The sequence below is a fragment of the Malania oleifera genome, chromosome 13, assembly GCF_029873635.1.
Source record: "Malania oleifera isolate guangnan ecotype guangnan chromosome 13, ASM2987363v1, whole genome shotgun sequence".
Taxonomy (NCBI): Eukaryota; Viridiplantae; Streptophyta; class Magnoliopsida; order Santalales; family Ximeniaceae; genus Malania; species Malania oleifera.
The window spans coordinates 24742399-24755688 of NC_080429.1; the positions used below are offsets into that span (position 1 = coordinate 24742399).

Consider the following 13290-nt stretch of genomic DNA (forward strand, 5'->3'; position numbering starts at 1 on the left):
ATAATATGTACCCAAAATTAGTAAAACTAACATAAAAATATGTCATTCAATTATTTTTCTAAAGAGAGTAAATTAAACAAAATATACAATACTATAAAAAATTGACCATGTACAATCTAGAAGTGCGGCAAGTGAACACTTAATAGTACTTAAATTTCTCCCATCCAAATGCGTGGCCTAGGCCCACACACACCCTTGGTACAAAACAGCAATTAAGGCACAACTACAATTTCCTGACCAGCTCTTTTCAAGTAGTTGCGTTGGTATGGGCCAAGTGCTCTATGTAGAATGCATGTGTGGTCCTATAAATCCATGCACAATGGAATGAAGTGTAAGTTAGGAATGCCCTATTGAGAAATTGGTCATGGAAGCACATAACCTCCATGCGGCTATCCTCAACCCCTTTTCCCTATTATTTCCCATGCTCCTCTTCTTTCTCCTCAAATGGCTCGTCTTCACCAACCGAACATCGACAAAAAGACTCCCACCCTCACCACCAAAGCTCCCAATTATGGGAAACCTCCACCAGCTCGGCCAACACCCACACCGTACTCTTCGAGCCTTGGCTCAACGTCACGGTCCACTCATGCTACTCCACTTTGGTTGGAAGCCAACTCTCATTGTCTCATCCGCCAATGCAGCCTCCGAGATTCTTAAAGCCCATGACACTATCTTTGCAAATCGACCTTACTCGAGTATCCCGATGAGACTCTTTTATAACTATAAGGATGTCGCCGCTGCCCCTTATGGGTCATATTGGCGGCAGATGAAGAGCATATGCATCACACAACTTTTAAGTTCGACTCGAGTGCAATCATTTAGAGTCATCAGGGAAGAAGAGATGGGTCTAATGATGAAAAAAATTAAAGAATATTCTCATGATATATTTGACAATAGACGGTTGGAGCCTTCATGCTCTCAAAAGCAGTATAATTATTCCTCTGATTTTGTGAATTTAAGTGAACTTTTCACATCACTCACAAGTGGAGTGATTTGTAGGGTGGCTTTTGGGAGAAAGTACGAAGAAGGGGAGGGAGGGGGGAGGTTTAGGAAGCTATTAGAGGACATGGGAGTCATAGTGGGTGCTTTTGATGTGGGGGATTTCATTCCGTGGCTTGGGTGGGTGAGCTATGTGAATGGTTTGAAGTGGAGAGTGGAGAAATTGTTTAGAAAGATTGATGTTTTTCTCGATAAGATACTTAATGATCATATGACTAGTGGAAATAAAGATCAAATAGATTTTGTGGATGTTTTGCTTGAAATTCAAAAGAGTAGCACTGATGGTGAGCATTTCATAGGTCGAGATAACATAAAAGCTATGATCCTCGTAAGAATGCTTCACCTTATTTTATATCTCTTAAAAACTCAAGAAACATAATTAAAGTTCTTGCTAGTTTGTGATATGTTACTATACATTCTTTTAATACAAACATGAATCACAGAGGATGTGAGAAATAATAACAGTTAAATTTTGAATCATTTAAAATTTTCAATACAGTAATTCTTCAATGATTTCTAATCGTAATTTGTATAACCTGTTGTAGGACATGTTTGCTGCTGGTGCTGATACTACTGCAATAGTTCTAGAATGGGCTATGACTGAGCTACTAAGGCACCCTCAAGTGATGAAAAAGGCACAAAAAGAAATTAGAGTGATTGCTGAAAGTAAACCACATATAACCGAAGATGATACAAAGGAAATGCATTATTTGAAAGCAGTTATCAAGGAGACCTTGAGGCTATATCCTCCACTCCCGCTACTTCTTCCTCGAGAGTCCACTAAGGATATTCAAGTACAAGGCTATGATGTTTTGGCCAAAACACGAGTATTTATCAATGCTTGGGCAATTGGGAGGGACCCTAAATCATGGGAAGAAGCTGAGGAATTTAGGCCAGAACGGTTCTTGAACAATCCTATAGATTTTAGAGGACATGATTTTCAACTAATTCCATTGGGAGCGGGAAGAAGGGGGTGCCCTGGAGGTACGTTTGCCATTGCCATTATTGAGCTCGTGTTAGCTAATCTTTTGCATAGGTTTGATTGGGCATTGCCTAAAAAATCAAGCGATGAGGATTTTGATTTAACCGAATGTACTGGATTAAACATTCGTCGAAAAATTCCCCTTATTGTTTCTGCTAAGGACCACTATTTGTAATGCATGGACCATGCCTAACTTGTTAAATATTGTATCTTTTTTTTTTTTTTTTGGCATTTTTTATATGAAGAATAGATAGTCATATTAAAAGTTTCAAATTCAAATCTTGAGAAGCAGATGTAGGGAATGTCCTATCTTATAATGTAACCTAGATCTATGTTTTCCCAATATAATAGAAAAGTATAAAATAAAAAAAATCTAGTTAGTAATTACACAAGTTTTCATCCTGGTGAACTTCTTATTCCAATAGCTTGTTGTGAGAGCAAACACCAATATTTAGTTGATGGCTTATAATCATATTCAAATGTGTTGTTGTAATTTTTGAGAAAATAATTTAGGAAAGATAGTTGGAGATGCAAATGCCCATTATTGCTATGATATTTGTATTACCAAAATTCTCTATTTAAATGTATATTTTTCCATGTAAAAGGTGAGAGAGAGAAATCATTCACTGTAGAATTAACTACAGAGTTGACATGGTATTAGAGCCAAACCTAAAGAGTTTTTTTTCTCAATTTATCATTTTTTTTAAAATATATTAAATAATACCTTTCGGGAAAATAATTCTCGGAATAACCCTGACGTAATCTCGCTACTTTAAATAGTGAGATTTGCTATGTGTCATTTCGGGAATTATTTTTCCAAAAAAGATATCATTTGATATATATATATATATTTATTAAAAAAATGAAAAATCAGGAAATAAATTCTCTTGCGTAATAAATAGGGAAATAAATTCTTTTAATATATTTTTAAAAAAAATGATAAATCGGGAAATAAATCTCCTGTGTAATAAATCGGGAAATAAAACAAAATTTAATTCTTTCTCTTATTATTTTTGGAACAATAAATTTTTGAAAAAAAGAAAATTCCTATTTAATTATATCTATTTTTTTTCTATTTAATATATTTTTGAAAATTTTTTTTTTTTACTTAAAAGTATTGTTTTGTTCACTAGATTTAAAGATTCTTTATTTAGTGTATTTTATATTAATATAGAAAATATATACACGATATCCATTTCTCTATTTTGTTCATAACAAAAATAAAATTTCTACATAAGATTCTTATGAGTTGCATGAAATTAAAATTTTCATATTTTGTAAACATTGTCATATGTGAGCATAAAGATAAGAGTGTCACATTTTTTAAAATTTTATATTCCTCAAAATATAAAAATTGCCATCATATATGGCTTTCTAATCACCAGTTAAATGTGAAAATAAATATCATGAAGATTTAAAAAAAAAATTAATGGTCTATTTAGTTATAGAAAATATTTTTAATTTTTATTTTAAAAAATATTTAAAAAATTGCTAATTTTTCACTTTTTAGAAATTTTTTCTAAAATAAATTAACAGTATAAAAAATTTGACACTATTTTCTTATAGAAATAGATCTATTTTTACTTTTTTTTTTAATTTTTTAAATAATTAAAAATGACGTTCTTTATTTTTTAAAATTCATATATAAAATGTAACAAATATTTTTTATTATTTTTTAGATTTCTAACTCTTATTTTGTTAATTAAGACTTAAGAGCATACACTCATATATTAAATTTTGATTTGTGAACTCAAATCCAAAATTAGTAATAAAATATATTAATATGACAATTTATTATAATATGACAATTTATATATAATATATATTACATAAATTTTAAAAATAATATTAATATTATGATATCATTATTAATATTTTTATTATATATAATAATATTGTAGCATATAAAAATTTATAGAAAGGATTTATTTCCTGATTTATTACGTAAAAGAATTTATTACGCAGAAGATTTATTTCTCGATTTATCATTTTTTTTAAAAATATATTAAAAGAATTTATTTTCCTATTTATTACGTAAAAAAAATTATTTTCAAATTTATCATTTAAAAATATATATATTAAATAATATTTTTTTTTGGGAAAATAAAATCCCAAAATGACAGATGACAAATTTCGCTACTCTATTTGAAGTAGGGAGATTACGTTAGGGTTATTCCGAATATTATTCCTGAGAAATGTATTATTTAATATATTAAAAAAAAAAAAAGGGACAAATTGAGAAAAAAAATCCAAACCTAAACTCTAGCCGTCTGAATCTCCAGCCTCACGCCCGCCGTCACCGCGACCACGCCTGATCCTCTCGGCACATAGCGTAAAGCTTGTTGTGCGTTCCCGACCACCCTCTGTAACCGTCACCGACCTCCAACGTTGTTCCCAGCCCTATCGAACGACCACGACGAGAGCTTCGCTAGCTCGAACAACGGCGTCGATGGCGGTTCACGGTGATCCCTGCTCTCTTGAAACTAGACATTCCGTTGCCTCAACGCCCAGGCACCCGAGGTCATTCTTTGGCGATATTGGCTCTTCACCATCGCAAGCCGCCAGATCGCCGTCACCGCGACCACGCCTCGCGGCCATCGCACTGAACTAGCTGCTTGCTAGGAGCGATCATCCCTCCATTTGCCAATGTCTTAGCCATCAGGTTTGATCTGCTCCATCTTTGCCTTGTACTTCTCTTCCGCGAACTGAGAAGCGATTGTGTGTTAAATTTGGTGACAATTTGGGATGTTAAATTGATGGAGAGGGGATTGGAGCATCTTTATTAGGGACATTGTCTCTGCTAAGCAATTAGGTAGTCGTGCAACACTCCAATCCAGTTTTTCGCTCTTTAACTGCTTGTGTTCACATTGATTTTTTATTTGGGCAAAAAGGATTCTTGACACCTGCACACTCTCCCTTCATGGCTGATAAAGATTTCCATACCACGAATCTACATCTTCCTCCACCCTAGCTGAGTCTTTCAAAAATGCAGAATCCATCCTAGATATAGGTAAATTTGGTTCTGGTTTAGTTATCTGCCCTTGTGATGTTGACCGTGGTGCTTGGCTACTTGACTCCGGAGCCACCGACCAAATGACTTTTGTAGTTACCGATTTTACTACGACATCTCCACCACAACGCACTAGTGTTGCAAATGCTGATGGGGTGTCTCTCTAGTAACAAGGGCTGGATCTGCGTCTCTGTCTTCTTCCCTCAAATTATCAAATACATTACTTCCACCATCGCTTTGGCATAAATTATTGTTTGTTAGTCAAATTACTATACATTGGCCTAACGTGGCTTTCGAATCTCATTTTTATGATAACAAATGAAGGTTGATTTAACATGTGTTGTTAAGTGATGATGCTTTAGGAATGCCTCAATGACAGTTAAAAATATCAAAGGAAAAGTAAGTTCAAAGATCACCAAGTACCACAAGGCCACAATCATGCTCAAAGTGATCCAAAAGAAAGGTCAAGTGGACGAAAATGATTCAAAGATTTTGGAAACCTAAAGTTGACTCAAGCTCAAAGTCTCAGACACTACAAAAAATAAGGTTATTAGTGACAGTTTTGAATTAGTCGCTATATTTGCCGTTACTAATACTTATTAGTGACGAATTTTTCAAACCGTAACTAATAATAGAGTATTAGTGATGGATTAAAACCGTCACTAAAAAGCCTAAGTCTGTCACTATAAATTATACACCAGTTCGATAAAAAATTGTCACTAAACCCATAGTATTAGTGACAGTTGTAAATTCGTCACTAATGCTCTACTATTAGTGACGATTTGAAAATCGTCACTATTGCTCACAAGCAACTATTAGTGACGGTTTTCAAACTGTCACTAATACTCTAAAACCATCACTAATATTATATTATTAGTGATAGTTTGTAAACCTTCACTAAAACTCTTAAAAAAAAGGCAATTATTAGTAATGGTTTTGAAACCTTCACTAATACTTAAATTGGACAATTAGTAGTGACGATTTTAAAATTGTCACTAATAATTTTAAACTAATTTTTTTTCAATTATTAATTCTTGTAAAAATCTGTAATTACATTTTCGTATACGTAACATTAAACATAATTGCTAAAAGATTCATAAATTATTCAAAATTCAAATTCATAAATAAAAATACAAATTATTATACAAATTCAAATTCAAATACAAATATATTATACAAATTCAAATTTAAATACAAATACAGTATACAAATTCAAATTCAAATTCAAATACATTATCCTTCCCTTGCTCCCTCGATCTCTGCCACAAAAACATCACAAAGCCGACAATCACAGCTATTGAGGTCATCACAATCACCACCGCCCAGTCGGACTCCATTGACACCCACAGCGTTGCCTGGATTGACCTAAATATATTTTAATATAATTTAAATAAATAAAATATATTTTAATTTAAATTTTTTTTGAACAAAAATCTTATTTCATTGAAGAAGATAATGAAACTTTAGCGTCGAGGATGGATCCACCATGATGGTGATGCCAGCTTCGATAGTACTGAGAAACCATGGCTGCATGGGCGGCTATGGCTTGCTGCAACGTCATCCTCGAGGGCGAAGTTCTTGAACAATCGCCATATACCTGTATAGGGTTTGAGAGATAGAAAGGGCTAAGAAGGAAAGTTAAGGTTGGGGTGGAAATGAAACGATTGTGGCCTATGTTGGGAAGATTTACAATAAAACAATAAAAACAAAGGAAAATACATTACCGCCAGATTCATCACCACACGCAATGACTCTCCACACGGCTCGTGTTTGGATCTCAACATAATCATAGGAAATTCAATATTATTATTATCTACTTTATATTTTAAAAATTATTTAATTTCTAAATAATGTTGTATAAAATTTTATATTAAATTCCTTTTAAATTCATTCATATCCAAATTTAAATCCTAAAATTCATATTTATTAAAACCCAAACTATGTTTGATTGTATGTGCACATGTCTCTTTCTCTCTCTCAAATTGTAAAAAAATAAAAAATAAATAAAAAGTTAGGCATTGAATTTTTTATAATAGACAAGTAAATTAACTTTTAATTGTCAAAAAAGGAATTGCTTTTCGATACCATATATAATATATGATTTCTCTTCACTAAAAGATCGTTCTGCAGTGTGTTTCTGAACATGGAGCTTTCAGGGGAGAGAAAATTTTCCTTCTATTTACATTTGACATTTGATACAAAAATTAATCACAAATTTCTACTTACAGTGACGATTAGAAAGGGGCAAAATTATCTGAATTGAGAGCATCTCTTTAGCACTTCTTGGTGCTTCATATCCTCTTTCAATACCGTCAAAAACGCCTGATTGCTTCTCAACATTCTCAACAAGAAGTTTCAGCAGAGAAACCTTAGAAAGAGTTCTACATGATCCCACCATGATCAACTTCTTCTGCACCAAGTAACAACCAAGAACTGAAGTGCAACATAAGTGGCAGCCCAACATATGCTTGACTGCGGTTCAATTTAAAATGCAAATGCTTATTGTTGTGGAATTATTTCCCTTTCATTTTTTCTATTGAAGTATAGAATGGTCTTTTTTAACAAGATTTTTATTTTACCCTTTTAAACAAAGAAAGAGACAAAAACAAAAACAAAATTCAACTTGAGAATTGTGGTGTTTAAATATTGCCAATTAAGAAAATAACCCATGTGCACGGCTCCCACTAAGAGGAGCCTTGCCCCATTTATGGATGTAGTAATTCCCAGATTCAAACAATGATGGGTGAAAACCTTTTAACATATTTGTACAAAAAAAAAAAAAAATCAATAATAGGACCAAGCATATTAAAATGAGCTGAGATGCCTACCTTTGCGCGTGTTAGCGCCACATTAATCCTATGCCAGTCTCCAAGCAGGGAAGAAATGCAATTCCTTGGATTTTCACTAGATCTTACAAAGGAGACCAGAATGCAGTCCTTGTCTCTCCCCTGCACACTCAAATTATCAAACAGATCACTAATGAAACATGATAGTGTAGCCCAATTGGTTTGCGAGGATAGAAAACATCATTTAACTTCATGAAATTTCCCAAAAAAAAAAAAAAAAGAAAAGAGGCAGCCACATAATATTTGCCATAGCCAAAATATCACCGTCATACTTTGCAATGCCAGATCTATAGGGACATGCTCCAATGTTACAAAGTACATGTTCTGGCATGGATTCCATCCCTCTGAAGCTACCAACGAGGTCTGCGGGGAAGCATGTTCACATGTTCTGCACATACTATAATAACTACAATCCTTCACTGAGGATCAAGGAACTATTCATTTTATTATTCAAACAATAAAAGCATAACTTCAATTCAGGTGAAACAATTTTAAAAAATCATTTTTTCTTTTTCGTTTTTTGTTTGCTCAGGGAAAAACAGTTAATAATTAGATAAATACAAAACATAAGTGGAACCAATTATAAATGCACTCCCAATCAAATTAAAAATGACAACTCCATGAAATACTCAGAACAAATTATATATATTATATTGCATAAATCTTTCTTTTAAGGTAAAAATTTGCATAATTCTTACCAAGTGAAAGTCGATGGCTGCGCGAGAGCAGCAACGGCAGTAGCAGCTACAACGAACGGAAGGAATGCTGATAGAGCTTGCGAAGAATTCGTCTTTATAAATTGAGATGCGTCCCTAGCGACTCCCTCACAAAGGCTGAACGAAACATCGCCATTTGCATTGTGGGCTCCGATTAGACGGAAGAAGGGCGTCGAAGTCAAGTAGGAGATTGGCTTAGCGTGGGGGAGAAGGAGAGAAGAAGGAGAGGTGAGGTGAGGGAGGGGAGAGAGAGAGAGTGAAGACGGGGCGAGGGAGAATTGGAGAGAGAGAGGGCAGATTTTGTGGGTCTGCGGGGAAGGAAAAGAGAGGGGAGTGTGATGGTGGCCATTGGAGGCTAAAAGAGAAGTTTTGGGGTGCCGGCGGGAGAGTTACTAGCGAGGGATGAAAGAGTGAAGGTAGTGGTGAGCGTGGGATGGAGGAGCAAGGAGGGAGGGGTAGAGGGAGGAGTAGAATGAAATTTGGGGAAAGAAAAGATGGTAGAAGAGAGAAGGAGGCGGGAGTAGAAGAAAAAAGAAATTAAGGCGGGGATTTCAAATTTTGATCATCAGTGACGGTTTCAAAACCGTCACTAATACCCTATTATTAGTGATGGTTCTCCCAAACCGCCACTGATACCCTTAATTTTTTATATATATTTTAAATAAAAACACTACTAGTGACGGTTTCAAAACCGTTACTAATACCCTATTGTTAGTGACAGTTCTCTAAACCGTCACTAATACCCAATTATTAGTGACATTTTTTCAAACTGTCACTAATACCTTTAACTAACTTTTTTTTTTTAATTTTTAAAATAAAAACACTAGTAGTGACAGTTTCAAAACCGTCACTAATACCCTATTATTAGTGATGGTTCTCTCAAACCGTCACTATTACCCTTAACTAATTTTTTATTTATTTTTATTTTTGAAGTAAAAGCACTAGTAGTGACGGTTTCAAAACCGTCACTAATACCCCTTTATTAGTGACGATTATCCAAATCGTCACTAATACCCAATTATTAGTGACGGTTTTCCAAGCCGTCACTAATACTTTTAACTATTTTTTTTTTAAAATAAAAAAACTAATAGTGATGGTTTCAAAACCGTCACTAATACCTAATTATTAGTGACGGTTCTCCAAACGGTCACTAATACCTTTAACTAGTTTTTTTTTTTTTTATAAATAAAAACACTAGTAGTGACAGTTTCAAAACTATCACTAATACCCTAATATTAGTGACGGTTCTCCCAAACTGTCACTAATACCCTATTATTAGTGACGGTTCTCCCAAACTGTCACTAATACCCTTAACTAATTTTTTTTTAAAAATTTTTGAAATAAAAGCCTAGTAGTGACGGTTCCAAAACCGTCACTAATACCCTATTATTAGTGATACCCAATTATTAGTGATGGTTTTCCAAACCGTCCCTAATACCTTTAACTAACTTTTTTTTTTAAATTTTTAAATAAAAAACACTAGTAGTGACGGTTTCAAAACCGTCACTAATACCCTATTATTAGTGACGGTTCTCCCAAACCATCATTAATACCCTTAATTAATTTTTTTTTTTTGAAATAAAAGCACTAATAGTGACGGTTTCAAAACCGTCACTAATACCCTATTATTAGTGACGGTTCTCCCAAACTGTTGCTAATACCCTTAACTAATTTTTTTTATTTATTTTTAAAATAAAAAAACTAGTAGTGACGGTTTCAAAACCGTCACTAATACCCTATTAGTAGTGACAGTTCTTCCAAACTGTCACTAATACCCTTATCTATTTTTTTTAATATTTTTTAAATAAAAACATTAGTAGTGACGGTTTTGAAACCGTCACTAATACCCTTTTATTAGTGATGGTTTAAAAGAACCATCACTAATATCCTTAATTAATTTTATTTATTTATTCATAAATATTAGTAGTGACGGTTAGTTAATTGTCACTAATAGTGTCGTATTAGTGACGGCTGCTAAAACCGTCACTAATGCTTACACTATTAGTGACGATTCTTAAAACCGTGACTAATACAACACTATTAATGACAATTTTACAATCGTCACTAATACTTTCGTCACTAAAAACCTTTTTTTTTTTTTAGTGAGAGGACTCAAAGCAAAAAACTAATATGAAGACTTCAAAGCTTAGAGTGTTTAAGGCTTTAGGATGAACTATGTAAGTACTTCATATTTAAATATCATGTGAAATGGTTAGGGTTTGTCTTGGACTTACACACCTTGTTTTAAAACCCTAGAAAATGTTTTTATAAAGTAACAAAGCATGAGAGCAAAGTGATTTTGAAAAATAACCTGAAAAAATAGAAATTTTGTCTATTCAAGCGATTAAAGTATAAGCTCAGGCACTTGAAGAATTTCCTGAAGTGACTGAAGAATAAGTTTAGACGCCTGAAGATTTTTTAAATGAATTTCTGAAGAGGCAGTGTAACCTGAGGCGACTAACCCTTGTCACCTCAAGCGCCTAACCCTATTTTTAGTTCAAAAATTACTATTTTAAAGAACCTTAAGCAACTGACCTCGACTCTTTAGGCGACTGAACACTGTTAATAGTTATAATTTTTAAAAGTTTTAAAATTCAAAATTAAGTTTCTTGTGTCCTAAATTTTGTAGAAACTTGGGAAATCCTCCAAGTAAACCTGGGCAACACGAATTAAGCTTTATGAGCCTATAAATACATGTTTTCATGAATCAAACATATACTAAGTAATTGAAAAATATGCTCTTAAGCTAAAAGCTCACTTATTCTCTCAAAGCTCTCTCTTGCTCATTCTTTCATTCTGAATTGCTGAGATATTCTGAAGCACTGATCACTCTTCTTTGAGCTCTAATCATCTGAATTGCTGATTCTTTGTCAAGAGAAGTATACCGGTGAAATTGTTATTGAAGGTCAACTCTATTTCGTTTGGTATTTGTTATTGAAGTATATAACACTTTTAATTGTACTAACCAGCTCTATTTTAGAGCATTCTTTGTACAAAATAAATTGTTTTCTTGTTTCTTATTTCTTTGACAGTTTAGGTATTTGGATTTTTGTAACCGAGCATAGGGGATAGCTTGGAGAGGGGGCTCCACCCTAAAGGAGGGTTGTAATCGGTTTGTTCTGCCCGAAAAGGAACTAGTTAATGGAATCCTTAGGTGGTCTTGACTAAGGAGAGGACGTAGGCTGGGGATAAGTCGAATCTCATAAAAAATCTCAGTCTCACTCTCTTTACCCTTTTTCTATTTAAATTTTAGCATCTACAAATTATGTTTCAAATTGCAGGTTTGCTGAAAATCTGGGATTGAGAAGACCTTTTAATCTAAAAAAGTACGTAGGTTAATATTTTGTGAAAATTTTTAAGCGAGTACGTTAATTAACCGCTTGCGGAAATCTTGTTTAAAAGAACGCATAAAAAATTCATTCACACAGAGCTATAAACTGAATTCTTGTAAAAGCTGAAAAACAAAGTGCTGCAGCTCTCACAAAGTTGGCTAAGTATTGTGTGGTTGGATGATTGTTTATTATTGATTTGTGATTGGTTTTTTTGTAGTTGATTTGTTTGAGTATTTAAAATCAACAACTTCCTTGTATGTTTGATTAAATATATAAAAAGATGAAAATTGGTAATTACTCTAAAAAGAAATTTTTATAAACCCATTTCACCCCCCTCTTGAGATAACACCTTGACTTTCAATTGGTATCAGGGTCAAGTTATAGCAAATCTTAATTAGAAGCTATATAAAGGTCTAAATGGCACACCTAGGTGTTTCCCCTTTTGTTGAAGGCTAATCATCTACTAGACCGCCTATCTTTTGTGGTTTAAATTATATATTTTGAAAACAAAGAATGATGATATATATTTAAACTATGGATTGGAAAACATGGAAGGTTATCACACATGATGACTACATTCCTACTAAACTAGTAGATGGCAAAGAAGTTCCAAAAGAAGAAAGAAACTTGACCGACAATGATTATAAAATGATGCAAGTAAACTCTAGTGCCATGAATGCACTATATTGTGCTTTAGATATTAATGAGTTTAATAGGGGCATGTCATGTAAGTCAGCCAATGAAATTTGGGACAAGTTAGAAGTAACCTATGAAGGAACTATAGATGTTAAAGAGAGTAGAATCAACATACTCACAAGCGAGTATGAGGCTTTTAAGATGAACCCAGATGAAACCATCACTAATATGTACACTAGGTTCACTCACATAATAAACTCCCTCAATGCCTTAGGGAAAAGAATACTTAACTTATGAAATGATCCGAAAAATCCTTAAAGGACTACCACCAATTTGGGAACCTAAGGCGACTGCCATTACGAAAGGAAGGAAGTTGAAAAGCACCTTCGTAGATGAATTAATAGGTTCTCTACACATATATGAGATGACAATGAATGAAAGAAATTCAGATAACAATAATAAAAACAAGAAATCAGTAGCCCTTAAGGCTAGTAAAGAAATTTCTAGTGATGAGGATGAAGACAATGAATTGGATGATGGAGAACTAGCATTTATCACTAAAAGACTTGGAAAATTTTTCAAGAAAAATAGAAAATTTCTTCGAAAGTTTAAAGGATATAAAACAAACAAGGAAGAAACAAACACAAAGCAAACTAAGAACGATCCACCAACAAATTATAATTGTAAGTAGGTTGGACACATTAAATCCTATTATCCACAGTTGAAGAAGGACAAGAAGAAGAAAAAGAAGGCAATGAAAGCTACGTGG

At 33.4% G+C, this 13290-nt stretch overlaps 1 protein-coding gene across 1 annotated transcript; it reads left to right on the forward strand.

The window, feature by feature from the left end:
• The first annotated feature begins 329 nt into the window (after window positions 1-329).
• Window positions 330-2368, forward strand: LOC131145545 (cytochrome P450 736A117-like). The gene is made up of 2 exons (XM_058094688.1): window positions 330-1327; window positions 1545-2368. Exons 1-2 carry the CDS (start codon window positions 365-367, stop codon window positions 2154-2156), a joined length of 1575 nt encoding a protein of 524 aa, XP_057950671.1. The 5' UTR covers window positions 330-364; the 3' UTR covers window positions 2157-2368.
• The last annotated feature ends 10922 nt before the right edge of the window (window positions 2369-13290 follow it).